Source organism: Rana temporaria, chromosome 10, assembly GCF_905171775.1.
Source record: "Rana temporaria chromosome 10, aRanTem1.1, whole genome shotgun sequence".
In the NCBI taxonomy this organism is placed as follows: Eukaryota; Metazoa; Chordata; class Amphibia; order Anura; family Ranidae; genus Rana; species Rana temporaria.
In genome coordinates, this window is record NC_053498.1 from 71,232,649 (window position 1) to 71,256,110 (window position 23,462).

Genomic DNA, 23,462 nt, shown 5'->3' on the forward strand with positions numbered 1-23,462 from the left:
AAAAAAGAAAAAAAGCATAACAATTCTATATAAGCCAGTAAATATGTATTTTTCAACCAGCCTTACCACATATACTCCTCCACTATACTGCATAGCAATGCAGGTGACAGTTTGCCATTTCAGTTTTCTGTTCAAATGGTGCAGACAGGTTAATGAGCAGCATTACACTGCCGATTTACAGTCCATGGAGAAGGCAGGCAAAACAAAAATCAGCAATGCTAAAATAGAAATAGTGGCTTCATCTGTCTGGCTATGCAGTGTGGTAGGGTTGTGTACCACAATTATCTGTATGAAGTCTCACAGTTGACATATATTCAGTTCCAATAGGACTATATACCTGGGAGTTCCACCCCAAGGACAAACCCTCAGGCAAGAAAACCGTTATGTTTAAAGGATTATAAGCTAGGAAAAAAAACGTGGAAAATATTTTTAATAAGTCATTCCCCCCCCAGTTCAGGATATACTGAAGGGTGGTCCAGTATTCAACATATTAAATTACAATTACAGTAATCATTTGAAGAAAATCCAATCTCTAAATTTTAATTGGATTACCACATCTGTAACACTTCACGTACTGTAAACATGTACCAAGGGGACGGACTACAAATCTAGAGCAAAAAAGGTACTATAAACTGAAAAGAATTATAAAAATTGGCCTTTACAGAAATAGAGATTTGGTAGCATGATCGGTGTCTGTTGGTGGCTATGCTGTTCTTTGCTGAGGATGTCCAGTACCCTTTTATACATTCACAGTTAAATAAAGCACGCACATACACACATACCCCCCTAAATGGTGCTCTGGCAGGACAGATATTTACATCTTTTTTTCCGTTTTGAGAGAAAAATAAAAGAAAAAACAGTTCAGTTGGTATGGAACAGTCAGGATCCATTACAAAAAAAGTAATGTCAATAAATATGAAGCGCCATCAATGGACGGGAAGGTAATACAAATTATAATTCGGTCTTCGGCTTCTCATCTGAAGATTGCTCCGTTTCAGAACCTGTTAAACCAAATGAAAAACAAACAAGTAAAACCGTTGTCAAGATCTTTAACCACCTCCATACTGGGCCTATTCTGGCACTCCTCCATACTGGGCCTATTCTGGCACTCCTCCATACTGGGCCTATTCTGGCACTCCTCCATACTGGGCCTATTCTGGCACTCCTCCATACTGGGCCTATTCTGGCACTCCTCCATACTGGGCCTATTCTGGCACTCCTCCATACTGGGCCTATTCTGGCACTCATCCATACTGGGCCTATTCTTTTTTTATTAATTAATTAAAAACACCACACAAGGTAGCCCAATTTTTTAGGGTATAATTTAAAGATAGAGTAAATCTTTCTTTTTTTTTTTACAGGTTACCAGTTAGAGGTCTTGGGCTAGAATTGTTGCTCTCGGGCTAAACACACGCAGCGAAACTTCATGTGTGATTTAAACGCAGTTTACACAAGTGGGTGTGACTTTCATACGCCTTTGCTTTTTTTGATCACTTTTATTCTTATTAATGTAAACATCCAATGTAATAGAAATGGTGTGTGACCGGTCCTCTTTATGGAGAGATCTGGGGTCTAGAGGACGTCATAATGTCAACCTCGGGCCTCCGAAGATCATAGAGTTGACTAGCTGCAGGCATCATTCAGATATCCCTACTGCGTCCCTTTCCCACACATTATATACAGTAGATATGAAAAAGAAGCACTACCCTTTCAAATAATCCGTTTGTCTAAATGTCAGGCCACAAAGCAACAGTTTGTTTTATCCAGCTGTATTTACTTCGTGCAACTTAGAACATCCAAGTGAAAAAATATAAAACACACAGAATCACAGAGTTGGTAAAAAGGATCATCCGTCAGTATTTTATGGAACCACCTTTTGCTTTAATTACAGCCTTTAGTCTCATGGGATTTTTCTCTACTAACTTTGCAATATTTGCCCACTCTTCTTTGCAGAACTGCTCAAGTTCAGTTAAATTTGATGGTGACCATTTGTTGGCTGCAGTCCTAAAGTCATTCCACAGATTTTTAATGGGGTCCAAGTCTGGGCTCTGACTAGGCCATGCAAGGACAATCACCCTTTTCTCCTTCAACCACTGTGTGGTAAATTTTGCTGTGTGCTTTGAGTCTATGGGTCATGTTGGAAGATAAACCTTCCCATTGACAACTCTGGCAGGACAGCAGATTTTCCTCAAGAATTTGAAGGGATTTTGCCAAATCCATTTTTCTTTCTATCCTGACAAGTGCTCCAGTCCCTGCTGAAGAGAAACACCTCCAAGCTTTACTGTAGAAATGGTGTTATTTGGATTTCCACCAGACATATCCATATAGCCTCAGAATCTTCAAGGTGCCTTCTGGAAAAGCTCAGTGGTAACGACATGTGGCCTTTGAGTGGCTTTTTTCTTACAGCCATCCCAATATAAGCCACATTTGTGATATCGTAGTCACATGCACACAATGAGCACTTTGTCCAATTAATGCAACTGCTTCAGAGTTACTGTAGGCCTCTTGGTAGCCTCTGACCAGTTCCCTCCTGGCTCTTTCATCCAGTTTGGAGTGACGTCCTGATCCAGGCAGGGTCTGTTGAACTAAATACCTTCCACTTAATTGACTTTACTATGCTTCTAGGCATTGATAAAGCCTTTGAATTTATTTTTTTATCCATCGGACGTGACCCGTCCACAACTTTATCCTGGATATCTTTTGACAGTGCCTTGCCACCCATAGTTGATTGTTTGCTTCAGTTGCACTACCAGGGACTGAAATGCTTCAGGAAAACACTCCATGTTGAGCTAATCAAAATGACCACAGGTGATCACAGTTGAGTCAAATTGCGTGTGTGCCATTGAGGAGGTGATTAGCTACATTGGATTGAGTTTACAAGCGATTTTTAGGAGGGGGGTAATCTTTTCCAACTCAGGGATTCTGTTTTGTTCTGACATGTTGGAGTTATGTCTTTCACTTGAATGTTATAAGTTGCACTGAGTAAACGCCGCTGGATAAAACAAAAAAACAGTGTGTCTTCATTTCTGGCTGCAAAGCAACAAAACACCCAAGTTAGGGCAAAATTACAATGCCTTCTGATAGCCCATGCCTCCAGCAAGCTATGCTTACAAACCAACACATTTATCATCTTCTTCTTGCTCTATTAGTCTGAACAGGGGTTCCAGGTATGGGGACCTCCTCCACGTGATGCTCGGGTAAAAGCATCCAATCCAAGCACTCATAGGGAAAAGATTGTCCATTCAGATCGGCTTTAACACCAGATTTTACTGGTAGAGTTGTAGGGTAATGCAGTGGGGAGACTGTGGATAAAGGAGTACACCTTGCTGAAGGTGGGAGAGCTATCAGTAGACACTGTCACTTTGCCCTAAATGAGTAGTGCCCTTAAAGCCTCATGCACACTGCAGCTCAGCTTGTTCTACAGGCGTTTGACTTTTTTTCCCCCTTACCACTAAACACCCCTCTACATTTATGCGTCAATTCACACATAGGAGTTTAAAAAGGCAGGAGCGTTTAGAAGCAAACCCCTCCAAAATCCAATGAATGCGCATTGAAGAGAATTATGGCTGAAATGCTAGGCGTGTTTATTCATTCAATGGGCAAAATTAAAATTGTGGCCACTGAAATGAATGCCCAAGCACCGTGGCTTAGGCACGTTTTTGAAGCGGCTTTTCTCCTGAAAGGAGAAAAAGTTTGAGCCCCCGTGTGCATGGGGTTTAAAAGGTGAAGTGGTACAGCACATGGCAAACCATATTTAAAATATACAGATGCACATCATGACTTATTGTACCTGTTTTTGAGTCTGCCAACTCTAGAACCTTCTCTTCTACCACAGGAGGCTCTTGTGCTGGCTCCGGGTCTTTTGCTTGATCTAGAAACATTTTTTTAAAAAAAGGGACGAATAGATAATTAGAAGCAAGCCAATAGTCATGCAGTCTTCTAGGGATTTGTACAAAATGTTGTCTCAGCAATCTGACAAAGAAGGTATGCTGGATGCAGCTTCTCCATAGACAAATGCTGTAGAACATCCACTGTGTTAGATGTGCCCAATGCTTGGCCCAAAAAAAACCTTTTCAAAAATAAACTTTAAACTTGAACTTTAAGTGGTGGTAAAGACAGGTGTTTTTTTTTTAACCTTAAATGCATTAAGGGCCAGTTCACATCACATGCAGTCCAGTGCGTTTTTTTTCTGCACCAAAAATGCATGGAAATTAATTATATCATTTCCAATTATCTTAACACAATATACAAGGAAATAGGAAATTTTACACAAAAACTGTGGAAGGACTGTTGTCTTTATTCAACCTTACCAACTATAACAATGGCACAGTTCACGCATTAAAAAAGGCACCGACACCAGTACAGTGAAAAAAAAAACCTTCCATGTCAGATTCGCCAGCCCTCCCCCCACCAAAAAGCTCTTCCCATGCCGATCAGAACAGTCAGTCCCCTTTTGTTGAAGAACAGGTCTGCAGAACAGTGTTCCTTTCAGCAAAAGCTGCGTTATCCCTTAAAACCCACTTGGTGGTGTGATCATTAAAATGTCCACCACATGACCTTATTTACCCATGAATCCTTTTACTGTTGGATAAGTTTATCTACAGTTCAGATTTTATGATAAAACTAGTATCAACTCACCTTCTGTACCTTCTGCTTTGGGGGTAATGACCTTTTCTTTGGCGTCCGTTACATTTCCATTCGCTGAATCGGTGGCATTACTTTTTTGCTTGGGTTTAGGTTTAGGTTTGGCAAACTTGGCTTTGTTCAACAAGTACTGAACCTCCCTGTCAAGAGCTCCAAGCTTTTGCTCAATATCCTTGGATAATAAAACAGGTTTTTCTGTGGCAGGCAACTTGGCTTGCTCTGCTAAAGTTTCATTCTTCCATGCCTGTTGATACAAAGGAATTTTACAAAAATCAGGAAAACATTCAAGAGGTGAATTTTTTTTTAAATCTTGGTATGGAGTCCCCATAATTGGTCTGTATCCACACTGTATGCCCCATTATCTGGTCCACTGAGCTTTCACTTCTATATGTTACAGCATTACCGCACCAGCCACCCTGAGCCCACTGCATTCCTATTCATTCATACAAGAGCATAAAATGCTTTAAAAGTTGTGCTAAACCTGGCTGTAGGTACCATTGACCGCCGCTCTTTTATAAAAATGCCCTTGGATGGGAAGGGTGATATCTTGGTTAAGGGCCAGCGATTCTGCACAAAATGAAACCAAGTTGAGCTGCTGGATTACTTTTACAGGCAGCGGAAGGGGTCTTTACCAGCTTCTCCCATGTTCAGAGAGCCCAGTAAGGATACAACCGGCGGCATCCAGCTCTGGGCACACAGATAATGTTCCTCCCACTGTGTGATGTCAGAAACAGGAAGCAACGAGATTATAATTTCCTGTTTATTTGGCTGTTACCAGTAAAGCAGCCGATCAGAGGAGAGATCTGGAGATCCAACAGACCCCAGATCTCTCCATAGAGAGGACCCGTCACAGCCTATGCTATTACAAGGGACGTTATTCCTCTCTTGTAATAGCAATAAAGTATTGCATCCCATACGCATATGTAAACAGCGATTGCACCACACGTCAGGTATTGTCGTGAATGTCACAGAGCGAACATTAATTTCAGTGCCACACCTCCTGTGTAACTCTAAACTGGTAACTTTTAAAGATTTAAGAGCGTTGTCTATGGAGATTTTTAGGTACCATAATTTGACGCAGCTCCACTGGCAGACGCCATTTTAAAGCATGACATGTTTGGTATCCATTTACTTGGCATAACATGGTCTTTTCTACTGTAACGGGTGCCCGCACTTCTTGCCGGCCGCAATGACACAGGCTCTCAGAAGGGAGAGAAGCCTGTCAACTCCTGCGGAGGAATTCTCCCACTCACCCTTTCTGCAAGCTCTGCTTGCGTGCGCACAGACAGGCCACCTGTTCTGTCCCCATCCCTGCTTTACTATTGACAGGGGAAGGGAGCCAATGAACAAGAGCTGCAAAACAAAAAAGGATTGTGGGACATGGAAGGCTCCCGCCAAGTAATGCTTGGACAGCTGTTATATAGCCGAGGGCGGAGCCACCCAGTGACGTAAACTGGTGACCCCGGACGGCGTTTAAGCAAGAAGTACCGTCACTTGGTGGGAGCCTCCCATGGAGGCGGTGCTGTTGTGTTTTTTTCCCTTTTTTGGTCCATCAGGCAGTGCAAGATGGATTTACATCACAGGACATTTTACATTTTTATATATATTAAAAAAAAAAACCTTGCCCCAAAGTGTCCCCTGTCATCTTAAACTATTTTACACTTTTGTGAATTGGTCGGGGTACAATGTACCCATTACCAATTCACATGGGGGGGGGGCTTCCAGATTCCAAAAAGCCCCCCCGCTCAGAGACCCCACAACCACCGGGCAAGAATTGAGGGAATGAGGCACTTGTTCCCATCAACATTAGGACAAGATGCTTTGGGGGCAACTCCAAAGCCCGCCCCCCCCCCCCCCCAATGTTGAGGGCATGTGGCTTGGTACGGTTCAGGAGGGGGAGGGGAAGCGCTCCCCCCCCTCTTTTCCTGTGGCCTGCCAGGTTGCGTGCTTAGAGAAGGGTCGGGTAAAAAAAAAAAAAAATACAAATTATTGGTGCAGGGTTCCCCTTAATATCCATACCAGACCTAAAGGGCCTGGTATGGATTTGGGGGGCCCCAATGCAGTTTTATTTTTGCTTCGGGGTTCCCCTTAATATTCACACCAGACCCAAAGGGCCTGCTAAAGGACTGGGGGGGGGGCATGCAGTTTTTTTCCCCAAATGTTTTATCTATATTGCAGAGACCAGACAATTCATTACAGCCGCGATCAGTTTTAAATTACTCCCCCCCCCCCCCTTTTAGAAATGTAATTTTAATTGGAATGTAAAAAAAAAAGGCAGTTTTTAAAACTTTTTTTGCAACGTCCGATGGAAGAACCCAGGGGGGGGGGGAATATTGTGTGCTGCAGCCATACAATACCATTGAGTTCTATTGCTCCTGATTTCAGTCCTTATTACACACAGTTAATTTACTTGATACATTTGCCTATTGTTCAGATATACTGATTCTAAAGAAATTTCTCAGTAAAGATCATTTCTGTGTTTTACTATAAAACGAGCGTCTTCCCATTGGTGGCGTTTGCACTAATATTATTGCCAGGTGTGCCAAAGGGGCCGACACTGTTCTTAGGGTGCGGGGCAGTGTACAGAACCAAATATACTCAAGCGTCTCCTCTGGTGGTAGCGCTACAATACTTTACCCAAACTATTATATTGTTTTTTTGTGCATTAAAATTCTAAGTGCTTGTTGTCAAAAAAAATATGCGTTTGGAAAACTGCTGCGCAAATATTGACCAAAATGAAAATATGAAATGCCCACCATTTCATTCTCTGGGGCCTCTGCTTAAAAAAAAAAATATATAAAATGTTTGGGGGTTCCAATTTGTTTTCTAGCGAAAAAACATGTAGAAGAGGATTGTCAGAATTGGCCAGGACTGGGGAAGCAGTTAATCTTCATTGCAAATACCAGCGTTTCCTAGACCACATTTTGCAGTAGTTAATTTGTGTTTTTGGGGTCAAGTCCGCTTTTAGCCACTGCTTTTAAATGGCACTAAACTAAAAAAAAAAAAAAAAAAAAAGTCATTCTGGCTACTAGTAAAGCAAATAAGAACTATAATAAAAAATGATGCTCTTGAAACATTTTAAACTATGCAACGCATATCATATACATAAATATATTTGAGCCCAATTCACAGATGTGTCCTTATGCACGTGGGTTACTTCACTGCAGCCAGCAAATTAGATTACGGCACACATTATGGCAATTGGTGGCCATGCAGAAGATACTCCGGTTTCTCTGAAAAACACGATATAATACACTGTGTATTCTTCAAATGAATTGGTCCTCTCTTACCGATGTCTCACTGATGAGCTTTTCTAAAGTGCTTAGTTCAACATCTGTGAATATCTGCTCATCTTCTGGGATCTTTTTGACAGTCCTATGGAGGTAAAACCATAAAGATTGAGAAGGATTATGGAAGAAGATAATGGCATGAAGTCAAAGAAAAAAAAATGCAGAGCAAGTCCCATGTCCTTCCCCCCACATGCAGATGAGGCAGGAGGTAGCAAGATTTACCCTAGGTAAGGTACATTTGACATTTAATTAAAATAAGTCTAAATAAAGGGGGGGGGGCAGAAGTTTGTTGCAAATCTCATCAATCTTGCAATTAAAGGGGTTGTAAACCTTTTTCACCTTAATGCATCCTATTCATTAAAAGGTAAAACATCTAATCTTTACAGACCCCCCCACCACCCCGTTTTACTTGTCCAATGCCCGAATCTCCGTGGGCGCGATCCCGCGTTTTTCCTCCCCCAGCTCTTTTGGCCTCGTCAATGGATGATTGATCGCAGTGCAGCCATTTGGCTCCAATTGGTGGCTTTGGCTGCCACTGTATCACACAGGGCGACTTCTTCCCCGAAGGGGGTTAGCTCTTGCAGGGAGGACCAGAGACAGCCGCCGAGGGAAACCCACAAGACAAGGATCGGGGCCACTCTGTGCAAAACAAACTGCACAGTGGAGAGAAGTATGTTTGTTATATATATATAAAAAAAAAAAAAAAAAAAAAAAAAAAATTTTTTAACCTTTACAACCCCCTTTAGGATTTCAAAATTGTCCAATAGTTATGCTTTACAGCTCCTTATCCAATGACACCATGAAGTCTCCCGGAAATCACTGGCTAAGTGGATTACTTGCACCCACAAAAATCTATTGAGACATTCAGGCCAAACGTCCTCATTTGGTTTTGAAATCAAAGTAGGAGTAGAAGCTTTGAAACCTTTTTGGAATGGGTGCGATGAAACCCTGAAAAGCAACCTTTTGAGCACTGCAAGGAAAGACACTCTTTTTGAGGCTTTGAGAAATAGAACATCCTCTTCTTCCACATACAAAAGGTTGGTACTTTGACACCCCATCCTTTCACATCAAGGGAGTATGTGCACACATTTGTGGCCAAGCCGTTTGCAAAACCTAGACAAGGCAAGTCTATCTTTTCCTGAGGGGTGCCATTGCAGGGTGAACCATGTAGTGGCTTCCATATTTTCTGGGTGCCCCCGACTAGTCAGGACTCAAGAACACATAACCTCAGCTAGCAAAAATCTAAAGGTATATGGTGCTGTGCTTGGAGAGGAAACCTGCCTTTTTTTCCCTCCAGTGTCCATTTAGGAAAGTGAAAGCATAACCCAATTGTTACAGATATAAGGGTTGTAAAGGTTTGATTTTTATTTCCTAAATGGGTTCCTTTAAGCTAGTTTACCTTCGATTTCCCTTTTAAGTGTTTTTCTGTGTCTGAATTTCTCACTTCCCGTTTCTCATCAGTAAACTTGCCACCATCATCCGAGCGGTGGTTAGTCAGCCAGAACAGCTTACTGAGGAGAAACAGGAAGTGAGAAATTCAGACAAAGAAAAAAAACATTTAGAAGGGAAATCAAAAAGGAAAGGTAAGTGAACCAACAATGACTAGCTTAAAGGAACCCATTTAGAAAATAAAAACAAACCTTTACAACCCCTTCAAGTCTGATTAAGAAATAAGAACTCCTAAATGCAGCTGTTCAACTTACTCAAACTAGAGGTTTCTTTTTTCAGTCTATGTAGATGAAAGCTTATTCACATGATGCACAGGGAAACGGGGATTCTCCAAGTACAGAAAGCCAGAGCTTGTCAGAATTCATGCCTTCACTGAATAAACTACAGTAAACTAATAGGGGGTCACTACAAGCAAATATCATTGTTACAAACCCTCAGCACTCACTGCAATCTAAATAAGTGACAGCGATTGTAGACTGAACTTACTTTAAGAAAATGTTGGAGTGATTAAGCAAACTATCCAATGCTGCCAGCCTGTCGGGCCACTTTTGTCGCTCCTCTACCTTGAAAAACAACGTCTTGCACACCTTCTTAAGTTCTGACAATTTCTCCTTCAGTTCCTGTAAAGATTAAGAAAACAGGTTTAAAAATAAATAAATGCCTTGATCAATGAAACATACTAGCATCAAATGCAGGACTGAATTTACAGCCATTTACGAATGGAAATGAGAATTTTTGGTTAATTTTTTCCTTTCCCTGAAATGCACCACAGGACACCAGGTATTTAATATTCACAACTACTTGGTCTCCCTCTCTTTAGATGTTACATTTTAAAAGCAGTGGCAAACCCGCTGACCTCACAGGTTTGCTCATGCGACAGAATACCTCCGATTTTAAAATTTAAAACATTTGTCTAGAATTGACTACCATTTGTTCAAACTTATGCAGCACATATGGCTAAAGTCAAAACATCAGATTAAGAACATGAAGATTATGGAATTGTAGCACTACAAGACATGTGCTCTATAGTTACAACCCTTTTAAACCTGCTGAAAAAGTCTGTCAACAGCAACATGAATCAGATTAGAAAGATATGGGGGGGGGGTAAAAACAGATAAAATTATTGTACCTTGGTCGAAGCTTGATAACCATCCTCCTCTAGCCATGCCGACACCTGTCGAAGCTTGCTGGAAATCTCTTCCCTCTGTTCCGCTGTAGAAACCTTTTTAAATTCTCCCTGTTCGAGCTTGAACTATAACAAATGTTAATGAGTTAATGAGTATTTTAAGTATATACTGACTTTCACACAAAGCGTGTAATACAAGCTCTACTTAAAACAACTGCACGTAGATATGCCACTGGCGGCTTGGTGCCAGGTAACACAGTACATCTTCAGAGTTCTACTGGAGTCCATGATTCCATCAGTGGTCATAATTTAGTGTGAATATCTACCCATCACACACGATAAGATGTGTTAGAACACTGAAGTGCTCGATAGCCTGCCTTTATGCAACATGCTATATAAAGCAGTGACAACACACGTGTTAACACAGCACACAAGGACAGACATCAGAATGGGCCTATACTCCTATTTTCTCATCAAATGATGGTGCTAGAGGGGAGGCAGAATCAAAAACAAAAAGGTTTTTGCTGGAGTTGTGCTTTAAAAAGGAAAGCTAGGTATATATAAAAAAATAAAATAAAACACTGACCTGTGTCTCAAATATAAATGCCTCCAGGCTATTTGCTGCTTTTTCAAGCTCATGTTTCTCAAAATCTCTTTCAGTCAGTTCTTGCAATCTGAAATAGTAATGAGAGGTGTTAACCCTGTATCAGGTTTCATTTCTGAGGGCTTGTTTGCACCACATACAAAGACCCGTTTCATTTGTTTCCTATGTGCCCTATTAACTCCAAAAACAGCATGGCTGCATTTTTCCACACAACTACGGACATGAACATGTAAACTGTGCAAAAAACACAAAATAAGGGACAAAAAAAAAAAAAAAAAAAAATCCCACTGTCATGACCACAACAAAACTATTTACCTGTAGCCTCACAGAGCCACACTCGCCATTAGGCCCCTTTCAAACGGGGTAGCGGAGGTGCGGTGGCAGTATAGCAGCGTGTTTTTTAGCGCTGCTATGCCGTCGTATTTACCACGATATTCGGCCGCTAGCGGTGCGGTTTTAACCCCCGCTAGTGGCCGAAGGGTAAATATTACCGCGGTTTCCCATCGATTTAAACACCCCGCTCCTATACCGCTACAAAAGATGCGGCTAGCAGGACTTTTGGAGCGGTCCTGCTAGTGCACCGCTTCAGAGTGAAAGCCTTCGGGCTTTCACATCGAGAACTTCAGGGCACGATTTTTTCAGGCAGTATAGTGGCGCTAAACCGCCTGAAAAACGTGTCGGTGTGAAAGGGGCCTTACTCTGGCCGTATAGAACATTAACCAAGACGTTAACCTAAAGAAAGGGCTTTGTCAACAACATCAATGGCCATGTCAGGCCAAGGATGTCATCCACCTCTACCTACATTTGGCCAGAAGTGGTGAATATAGGTTGGCAGGACTATGGACAGATAGTTTTTTGTTACCAGGTGACCAAGGTGCTTTGCTGCCCACATTCGAGTATGGCAGAATTTTTTCTGTGTAATTTTTTTATATTCACATTACTCAAATCTTGTATTAGAATTGGGTACAGGGCCCTACGAGGGCGTTTTTCCTGCAGCAGGGTTCCCCTTCATATTGGGACCTAAATTAAGGTGACCAGATTTTTTTAATGAAATCCGGGGACATTTTCTTTCTTTACTAGTAATGGCAACAATCAGCGACTCTCTGCCCGTCGCAGCCCACCTCACAGCCTCTCAAGTCTTACTCTCCGGCCCCGGCTACTACTGGATGGGGAGCGGAGGAAGATCACACTGCCAGGGAAGGCAAGGAGATAAGCAGGCAGGTGGCTGGCCAGGATTTGAGCCAAGGCAGAAGAACATGCGAGCGAAGCAGAATGGGCATGCGCCCGAAACTGAAGAAATACTCCCTCCTCTCCGACCAGCACATGATTATCAGAAAGGGGCACATATAATGGGAAAAATACAACCCCCTAAGATAGTAGGCACGGCGGAGCGGGGGGGTGTAATTCTAATTGTTTTATTTTAATTCTGCACTGACTGTCTTTGAAATTGCCCCTGCCCCCTATTAAATCCAATCTGGGGACAGACTTGGTTCGGGGACAGTGTCCTCACTTAGGGGATTGTCCCCTGAAACTGGGGATGTCTGGTCACCCTAACCTAAATCCTGTATGAAGGATTGATATTGATATTAAAAGCAGGTTTTTTTTCTCTTGACACAGGGCTTGCCTTTAAATTCATATCAGACCCTAAACATGGATAAAAAAAGTCTGGTAGTTATAGTATAGTACAAAGGAGCACCCGACACTTTTCATACAAGCCCATAATCCTGGATGGAGGGTTTGTAAGGATAATAAAGGTAAATGCCATGTTTTTTTGGCTTTAGGAAGAAAACACACACACACACACACACACACACACACCTCACTGAAATGTGCTTCAAAAGTCATGTAATCTCTCGTCTTCGCGCTTCAAATCTGCCCCCCCCCCCCATCAGTATTTAACGTATATACTCGAGTATAAGCAGAGTTTTTCAGCACTTTTGTGCTGAAAATGCCCCCCTCGGCTTATACTCAAGTGACCTTTGAGCCCCATTTCTCCTCTACAAGTGTACAAAGTTTGTTGTCTGGGGGACCGGCGGCTGGGGAGCACCGTTTTTTTTAAAGCCGGTCACCCCTTCCATAGACTACCATGTTAAACGTCAGCCTAGTCATGGGCACAGTGAGGCATGCACATGGGCACAGTGAGGCATGCACATGGGCACAGTGAGGCATGCACATGGGCACAGTGAGGCATGCACATGGGCACAGTGAGGCATGCAGATGGATACCCTAGGCTTATACTCGAGTCAATGTTTTCCCATTTTTGGGGGGAAAAATTAGGTGCCTCAGCTTATATTCGGGTGGGCTTATACTCAAGTATATACGGTATGCACATAATGGTGTGAAGAAGGCCTGAAAGCTAAAGATTACATTTTGTGCATCTTCTGATCAGGCCATCCGATGTCATTTTCATGCACCAATTCACAAATGTGTTGCCATCTATGTCAGAGGTCTGTAGTTTTTCCATCACAGGAATTCATATTCATGACTACTTGGGTTGGCTGTAACCTTTAGGTGACTGGACACAGGCCAAGAAAAGACAGGATCCCAGCTCAGACATAACCCTTCCCAGCTCAACCCGGCACAGATTTTGAGCAAGCAATGAACGTGGAGAGGGATTGATGCTGAATAGCCCAGGAAGCGCTGACTCCCGGTGGATAGGCCCCAACTAGGAGGCACCTTGTCCTTGATACCATAGGCCTGAGAAAGATGAAATACACCTAGAAATAGTTGCTTGAGAAGCAGCCTGGCACTTGCGAGAACCCCTAGGAAGAACAAAGCGGGGACTCAAAAAAACAAACAAAAAATAAAATAAAAAAAACGGTAACTTTAGAAAAAAAAAAATTGAAATGCTTGAAGATTTAAAGTGAAGCACTTCCTCCTTAGGATGTTTGGGGTTAGAGAAGACTGCAGACAGACAATCTCCTGATTCAGGTGGAACAACAAACCACCTTAGGCAAGGAGGATGCTCAAGGCAACATCACTTTAACCTGGTGAATGGGGAAGAGAAAAAAAAAAAAAAAAAAAGAAGAAGAAGAAGGGGTGGGGGGAATAGAAGTGCAGCCAATTCCAAGACCCTGCAAGCGGATGTAATGACAACTACAGAATACAACCTTGGGCGCAACCAGTGACAAGGGAATACTCTGGGAGGTTCAAGAGGAGAAATCTGCAAAAAATACCAAACTAAAAAAGGACAATGGGGGTGCACAGGCAGAATCAACCATCCGGCTCAGATTCAGCTGCTGCTAGCCAAGAAATTCAGCATTTGTATTTCTGGAAATTTGCGAAGATTGACTTTTTGTTTGAAACTTTTTGATGCAATAATTTGGCACAGATTTTTATAGACTACTGGACTTTATCACCACAAGACTGTTCACGCTGAGTAAAGGCAGGCAAAGGTGGACACACCAGTCTGGATATAGGAGAACCAGCCAAATCACCAGAAGTTCCAGGATGTTGATTGGCAAAGTCTGCTTTTCTGATTACCACATTCCCTGAACTGATAGATTCTCAGGGCCAACAGGCTAGAATCTGTCATCAAGATCTTCCAACTTCATTATCTGTGTGGATAGCCACCATTCCAGAGCGGACTCCTGAGGTTTGTCCCATACTGCCATGACATTGAGCGGAAGATCTCTGGAATAAAATTGGGCTCAAGGGACCACACTGAAGGAAGCAACCACCTTTCCCAGCACCCTCAGGCAGGCTCGAGTAGACAAACTTTCCAACAACTTTCAGGGGGCAGAGACAAGGCATATCCTTTTCCGAAGCTGTACCTTCACCTGTGCCATTTCGACAACCAAGCCCTAGTACTCCAGATTAGGGATGAACTCCGGCGTGTTTCCACAGTCCACGCGCAGAGCCAGTCAGGAAGTCTGCATGGCGCTGCGCTAATCACAGGCAGGGAGACATTGTCTCGATGCGCGGCTGCAGAACCTCATCCCTACTCCAGATGTGGTGTCAAAACCAAGGCTGACATCTGAAAGTTCAGCGCCCAACCAAACCCTTCCACGACCTGTATGGTTTACTCTACTGGACATTTGATGTCCATTTCTGAGCCGATGATTCCAAGCAGCAAATTATCCAGGTACCCCTATAGTAAAAGCACTTCAGAACTGGAGCCAGTACCTTGGTAAACACTGAGGATGTGTCAAAGTCACTGGTAGATCATCCACTGCAAATCACAGGAAACAATTGGGAGCCTGGAAGATTGGAATATGTAGGTAGGCATCCTTTGATATCCACCGATGCCAGAAAGTTCCCCTGATGAAGCAAATCAAATCGCCAATCGAATGGATTACATCCTGAAACTGTTGAGAGCCCCTTGAGGTCCAGAATAGGCTGGACATCTCCATTTCTCTTGGGAACTGTAAAGAGGTTGAACAGGAGCCGTGAGTCTTCTTCCTCCTCTGACATGGACACAATGAACTCCTGGGTCAGCAGAATGTACAGAATCGCAAAGAAAATCACTTAGTGGAACCAAAAGATCCTCTTAAGCGCATAAAGCATGGGCAGGGAAAGCAGAGAAAATCCAGCTTGCAACCTCTGGCCACCATGCTGCAGACCCAGTTGTCTGACTTGAGTCCACACAGACAAAGGCCAACAAATATTAAGAGGGGAAGCTGACAGGTCAGAAATGGGTGACTCTTAAGGGGTGAATGAGTGCCTTTCCCCACATGCATCTTTTGAATGAAGGTACCCAAAAGATGGTGCAAATAAGCATTTGTCCTCAAAGTGCAGCATATTAATTTGCCTCTTGCAAAGTAGTTCTGCCCAGCCCACAAATACTTGAGCCATAGGATTCTTCTCTTGTGGACAGAGCGGATAACCACCCTTGAAAGCAGCCTTATGGAATTTTACAAGGCATCCAAGATGAAATTCAAGGCTCTTGAAAAAAACTTGCAAATGTTAGATGCCAGGATCCTCCAGGTCAGATTCCCTGGAAAGGAACACATGCCTCACCCAGATCTTAAGGGCTTTGCACACCCCACCACAGGCTGCAGAGCCACTCCTACTAAAGACAAGGATGTTGTAAAAGAGGGGCCTCCGTCCTCTTACCCGCTGCATCTCAAAAGACCGGTCCTTATCCACTGGGATCAGTCATGATCTTATTTAAGTAGGCAATTGCCAGGTCAACAGCTGGAGAATATACTTTATTGTAGAATTCCTCCTCCACTGGCGAGTAGAACACTTGAGTGGTGGTACATTTCTTGCTACAACTGAGGGTGCACTGGAAAACCAGCGACTTAGATTCCAGCAGCGGTAACTTCAGGTTAACGTGCACCACATCTGCTGGAGACAGCACTGAATCGTGAGAGTCCTACTGGAAAGACTCCTCCGCACAAGATTCCTGATCCTCAACAGCTTCCTCTTCATGAAGATTTTCCTCTAATGCCCCCTCACCCTCTCTCAGGAGAGATCCCATGTTTTCTTCCCAGGAGGTCCAAGTCAGTGAGAACCACAAGAGCTGAACACGAAGCCAAGATATGACTGTAGAAAATTCCCTGAAACAAAAAGTAGAAGACTGTACCCCCCTAACAGCTAAAATGGAGCAGGGATTCCAAGCAAATCTGATTCCTTAGAGAGTCCCTGCAAGGCAAACTGTGCATGGGGTTCTTCCCTACCCGATAACAGGGCTTGGGAGCCCCATCATCCTCCTCTATTTCCCCTCACTTCTCTGCCTGAGAGAGGCCATGGCTTGCCGAGAGCCTGTAAAATGTAAGCACAAGCCAAAATGCTGAAGTGGCAGTAAATCAAGTGTCCCCAGTTACTTGCTGAATCCTGTGGAGCTGCACCAAGCAGGAGCATTATCTTGATAAGAGTCACTGGCTGTGTGACAAGGTAGGGGGCTATAACATGCTGCCTGCCTAAAGGGAAAAAAAAACCCATGGCAAACTTGCACCATGATGTATTTCCACATGTGCGGTGTCATTTCCTCCCTGTTCTTAACAAACGCTACCTCAGCGGAGTGCTCTTTAGCAACAAATAGCCTGCTTTTTTTAAAGTACCGGGACACCCTGCATTAATCAGGGCCCATAGGCTAAATCTTCTCTCTTCACAGGGGGTATATTCCACAGGGCCTTCAAGGATACGCACCCCAGAAGATAACTGACCTGTAGAGCATCCTGTCAATTTTAACTGGTACACTGCACCAAGGAGATCGCCGTCCTCAGAATCCAGCCAAGACTGGCAGTGTTGCAGTCCGTCTCCATCCTTGCATGTGTGGTGCAGTGTACAATCCACTCTGGCCAAAGGAAATTATCCCAATAAAGCCCTTCTCTACCCCATCAGGGGTGTTGGGAATAGACCAGGAAATAGGGGCACTAAGGCCCACAAAAGGAAGCTTCAGAAGGGACACAGGTGATGGCTGTGCCTACCCAAGGACACTAGCTAACAACTGTAGCTAGTTGAGCTGGGAGGGGTTATGCCCAGATGTTGATTGCCTGCTTTTCTGGCCTGGGTCCATTCACCTAAAGCTGGCAGCAAAACCCAAGTAATCATAAATTATTATTATTAATTTTTTACACAATGTAAACAGAGGAAGTGGCTGCAATCATTGAGGGGTATAATAAACCTATTTATCACATGGGGGTGAGTGGGGGGTCTAGCTTAGATAAATTTCAGGCTTCAAACAAAGATATAAAACTATTTTTTTTTTTGAAGAATCAACAAGTGGGACACAATCATGAAGTGGAAAGAAATTTATTGGATATTTCAAACTTTAACAAATAAAAAAACTGAAAAATTGGGCGTGCAAAATTATTCAGCCCCCTTAAGTTAATACTTTGTAGTGCCACCTTTTGCTGCGATTACAGCTGTAAGTCGCTTGGGGTATGTCTCTATCAGTTTTGCACATCGAGAGACTGACATTTTTGCCCATTCCTCCTTGCAAAACAGCTCGAGCTCAGTGAGGTTGGATGGAGAGCGTTTGTGAACAGCAGTTTTCAGTTCTTTCCACAGATTCTCGATTGGATTCAGGTCTGGACTTTGACTTGGCCATTCTACCACCTGGATATGTTTATTTGTGAACCATTCCATTGTAGATTTTGCTTTATGTTTTGGATCATTGTCTTGTTGGAAGACAAATCTTCGTCCCGGTCTCAGGTCTTTTGCAGACTCCATCAGGTTTTCTTCCAGAATGGTCCTGTATTTGGCTCCATCCATCTTCCCATCAATTTTAACCATCTTCCCTGTCCCTGCTGAAGAAAAGCAGGCCCAAACCATGATGCTGCCACCACCATGTTTGACAGTGGGGATGGTGTGTTCAGGGTGATGAGCTGTGTTGCTTTTACGCCAAACATAACGTTTTGCATTGTTGCCAAAAAGTTTGATTTTGGTTTCATCTGACCAGAGCACCTTCTTCCACATGTTTGGTGTGTCTCCCAGGTGGCTTGTGGCAAACTTTAAATGACACTTTTTATGGATATCTTTAGGAAAAGTCTTTCTTCTTGCCACTCTTCCATAAAGGCCAGATTTGTGCAGTACACGACTGATTGTTGTCCTATGGACAGAGTCTCCCACCTCAGCTGTAGATCTCTGCAGTTCATCCAGAGTGATCATGGGCCTCTTGGCTGCATCTCTGATCAGTCTTCTCCTTGTATGAGCTGAAAGTTTAGAGGGACGGCCAGGTCTTCGTAGATTTGCAGTGGTCTGATACTCCTTCCATTTCAATATTATCGCGTGCACAGTGCTTCTTGGGATGTTTAAAGCTTGGGAAATCTTTTTGTATCCAAATCCGGCTTTAAACTTCTCCACAACAGTATCTCGGACCTGCCTGGTGTGTTCCTTGTTCTTCATGATGCTCTCTGCGCTTTAAACGGACCCCTGAGACTATCACAGTGCAGGTGCATTTATACAGAGACTTGATTACACACAGGTGGATTCTATTTATCATTATTAGTCATTTAGGTCAACATTGGATCATTCAGAGATCCTCACTGAACTTCTGGAGAGAGTTTGATGCACTGAAAGTAAAGGGGCTGAATAATTTTGCAGTTTATTTGTTAAAAAAAAAAAAAAAAAAAGTTTGAAATATCCAATACATTTCGTTCCACTTAATTTTTTTTTATAATTGTATATATATATATATATATATATATATATATATACACACACACACACACACACACACACAGGGTATGCCCCTCTAAAGTTTGAGGCTGCTGATTACAATCTTCTGCAACCTGTGTCTAAACACCTTAGCTACTCGATACAATTCCATATTCTCTCACTATAGACCTACACATATGGACAATCATGTAATGCTCTGCAATTTTTTTTGTACATGTTCCACTATTGCTAGCATTTCTTTGGTTTCTCTGATAATTTATATTTCATGCCTAGGTGCCATTGATGTTATCAAGGGACCATTTTTTTTTTTCTTCTTTGAACCTGGCATGAACACTTTTAATAAAAGTTTATGTATAAAAAAAAAAAAAAAAAAACCTGCATATACTGACATGCTATACTGGTACATCCTGTGTAGTGTTTACTTACTTTTTAATAGATTTCTTTTCTTCATCTTCTAGTATAATTGGAATATCATGTACAGTTTGTACTGCTCCAATCTCATCCACAATCTTCTGCTTCTTAGGCACCACTGGTTTCTTAGGCTCCTCTTCTGGTGTCTTTATGGTTTCAGTTTCTTTACCGTCTTCAGATTTTTCTTTTGTATCCTAGTGGGGTGAATATAAAATGTGTTTTATTTGAAGAAATCAGAATATATCTGGATGTTTGAACTCGGTAAAATCCTTTTGCGTCCATGGGACGTCCTAACATAGGAGAGAGTGCACGTTTTTTGCGAAGGAGGAAGAGGGAAAGAAAAAAAAAAAGACACTGTACAGGGTATAAGCCCTCCTACAACCAGGAAGCATCAGGGTGCAACTCTTCCCACTACCAGCATATCTAAGTTTTGTAGCAAAGCAGTACCAAGAGCCTGACCATAAACACAAGGGTGTCCATCAAAAGATTTAAAAAAAAAAAAAAAAAAAATACACCACCTGCAAATGCCTCTTCTTGGAGGATTTTTAATCATAGACTATAAGCATTTTTTTTTTTTTTTTTTACACACGCACACACAATGAAGCTAGTTGTTTTTTTGAAAAGAATGGACAAGACCAAAACCTGTCCCTTAGGAATACTTGAGGGCAAGTTCTGGTCAAGTCTGAATGTAGGAAGGGCAGAGTGCGAGGCACAGAGTCACCTCTGGGGTTGAAGTGCCTGTGTTCACACCAGGCACAGAAGGATTTCCAGGTACGATAGAGCTTTCCGATAGCGCATTCCCTTGCTTTTTTGCAAAGTAAGAATTTGAGAATTACCCTGTTATAAACCCCCATGACCCTCAAGACCTGGCCTTCAACAGTCACGTGTGTGAAAAAGCCAAAAGTAATAGTCTTACTTTTGGCTCTGAGGAAGAGGGTCCGCCCACGCAACACGTAAGCCGTAGCTGTAATCTATGTTGTCTGGACTCTCCGGCTGTTTGGTTCCAGTAGAAGACCTTCCGGAGGCATCTATCCCTTTGATGGAGTGATGTTTTAGGCTTGTTTTGCGAGTATTCGTGATCTTTTATACAATTTTAAATTAAACAGCCATTGGTAATGCACAAGGTCAGTGCGCCCTTCTTTTCCTTTTACATTTTAGTCTATACCAAATATTCTGAGGAGGGCAGCAAGATCCCTGGTCATTCCCTATTCCAACTGAAGACTCTGGTTAGTCACTAATGCCCAGTACACACGATCCGATTATCGGACGAATGATCGTCTTTTTTTGTATGCTAATCTCACGTAGAATCTGATGAGTTTACTAAAGTCGCGAAAATTCTCGGACGGCAGAATAATATATATATATATATATATATATATATATATATATATATATATATATATATATATATATATATATATATATATATATATATATATATATATATATATATATATATATAAAAAAATCGGAAGTGATGTCATGTGTTGTAATGCATTTGTATTGCATTTTCGACAGCTGTATTGATTAAACAAATTTTTTTTTTTATCAGATTAACCACATGCCGACCGGGCCATTGCTGAAAGACTGCTACAGCACGGTCAGCTTATTCCGTGAGGGCTTCCATGGACATCCTCCCAAAAAAATTGCTTCCACGTGTCCCCTGAGGCACGCACACGGAAGTATCCATGACCGCCGGGTCATCACGGATAATGGTAAATGGCTGCCGACATGGGCTGTATACGAGTGATCGCTCCGTCAGATGAAGCGATCACTTGTAAACAAACCGGCGTCACGTACGGTTCTTCTCTGTACAGATTGGTACAGTGCAAGGGGAGAGAACGGTTGCTTCAGTGCTGTGGGCTGGATGTGTAGTGCCCACAGCGCTGCTCCATGCCATCCCTCCATCCTCAGCCTGCCAGCCCTCCACGCTCTGAGGAAGAAGGTTGTCCTTCAAAACACTTCAGCCAGCAGTGGGCCCCCATCATTTCCTTTGTGACCATCTAGGAGGTTATTGCTTCCGACTCATTGCTGCTACCTGTGGAAAGTGTTTACACTGAGTAGTTTCTTTTTAAATAAAATCTGTTTTAAGGATAACGCACTAGGCTGGTGCGCCCCATCTTTTTCTGTTATCTCTACCTCCACGCTCAGCCTGCCAGTGATACCCAGCCTCTGTAGGAGAATCTATTTTGGGGTGTCATTTTTGGTATGTGCATGCTATGTGTTAGAAATAATGTATGAATGGACAACTGAAGGAAAAAAAAAAAAAAAAATTGTATAACACACACACACACACACACACACACACACACACACACACACGACTCATTATGCCTCAGATAATACGCTGGGGTGTTTACATTTTTGGGGCGTTTTCATTGTCCTGGTGCTCCAAGGCCTTCAAAAGTGTAAGAGGTAGTCATGAAATTAGTGTAATTTATGCTCCAGAACGCCTGAAGGTGCTCCCTGCATGTTGGGCCTCTGTATGTGGCCACGCTGTGTAAAAGTCTCACGCATGTGGTATCGCCAGATTCCGGGGGAATAGCAGAATGTGTTTTGGGGTATCATTTGTGGTATGCATATGCTGTGTGCGATAACCTGCTAATATGATTTTTTTTTTTTTTTTTTTTTTTTTTTTTAACACTCACCATGCCTCTTAATACATTGGAATGTCTACTTTCCAAAAAAGGGGTCATTTGTACTTTCCTGGCATGTTAGGGTCTCAAGAAATTAGATAGGCCATCAGTACTTCAAGTGCAATACATTTTCAGAGATGACACCATAAGCTTGTGGCCTCTAACTTTCACAAAGACCAACTATACACCGGTTTGGGTTATTTTACCAAAGATATGTAGTAGTATAAATTTTGCCCAAAATTTATGAAGAAAAATTACTAAAATTTGATAACGAAAACAAATAAAAAAATATTTTCTACAGAATTTTCAGTCTTTATAGCACAAAAAAATTAAAAAACCAGCGGTGATTAAATACCACCAAAAAAAAAAAAAAAAAAATTTCATATGGCTATAGTCTTGCATGATTAAGTAAACGTCGTTCAAATTGTGAGTACACCGAATGCTGAAAATGTATCTAGTTAGGAAGGGGGTTTAAAGTGACCAGTGGTTAAATAAATTTCATTCAAAAAGGGCATTTCCAAGCAAGAAATTAAGCTAACTGAGCATACCTTGGCCTCTTTATCGTTTTCATTCTTTTCCTCCGTTTTTTTGTCCTCTGCTTTATCAGCACCTGTATCTGCACCTTGCTGCTCAGCTGGCTCTGGTATGTCCTGTTCATCCTCCTTCGGGGGTTCACTTGGAACTTCCTCTTCCTCCTGCAAACAGAATATTCCAACAAATATGAAAAACCTACATGCATAGAAAATATCAGGCATACAAATTCTTAAAACATTTTATTTTGAGAATTACAATCTTAAAGACCTGGAGTCAGCAACTTCATCAAGAAAGGCCTGAAATACCTTTGGGGATGATGGAGAAGGAAATGTACATTGAATCATTATGGGACATTACGGATAATTAAAGTTATGATGTAGTAACCCAAAGTGAATATTTTTAAAGAACAAACACTTGCCTACTCTGTGCAATGGTATTTCAGAGCAGCCCTGGTCCTCTTTTAGGGTCCCCAGCCAGCTCTCCTAGCTCCTCTTTAGTGCGACCCCCACAGACACACTGCCTGTGTCCATAGACACACGCACAATGTGGCTCGGCCCTGCACACTGCTCCCTCATTACAGGATTTGTCTGACAGCAGCTGGGAGCACAGCACTGGATCAAGTGAGGACTCGGGTAAGTATAAGGGGCATTACTGCTAGGGCCGAAACAACTAATTGATTAATCGACAACTAATCGATTACA

The 23,462-nt window shown here is 42.4% G+C and overlaps 1 protein-coding gene across 2 annotated transcripts in view; it reads right to left on the reverse strand.

The window, feature by feature from the left end:
* Positions 1-412: 412 nt before the first annotated feature.
* HYOU1 (hypoxia up-regulated 1) overlaps positions 413-23,462 on the reverse strand; it is a 63,463-nt gene continuing 40,413 nt past the window's right edge. For both annotated transcript variants that reach the window (XM_040325432.1, XM_040325431.1), the window contains exons 17-25: positions 22,776-22,922; positions 19,607-19,785; positions 11,096-11,183; positions 10,513-10,635; positions 9,870-10,003; positions 7,935-8,019; positions 4,639-4,888; positions 3,791-3,871; positions 413-1,001 (exon numbers count right to left, since the gene is read on the reverse strand). In XM_040325432.1, the coding sequence (XP_040181366.1) occupies positions 952-1,001; positions 3,791-3,871; positions 4,639-4,888; positions 7,935-8,019; positions 9,870-10,003; positions 10,513-10,635; positions 11,096-11,183; positions 19,607-19,785; positions 22,776-22,922 (1,137 nt within the window). In that variant the 3' untranslated portion in view covers positions 413-951. The remainder of the gene's footprint in view (positions 1,002-3,790; positions 3,872-4,638; positions 4,889-7,934; positions 8,020-9,869; positions 10,004-10,512; positions 10,636-11,095; positions 11,184-19,606; positions 19,786-22,775; positions 22,923-23,462) is intronic.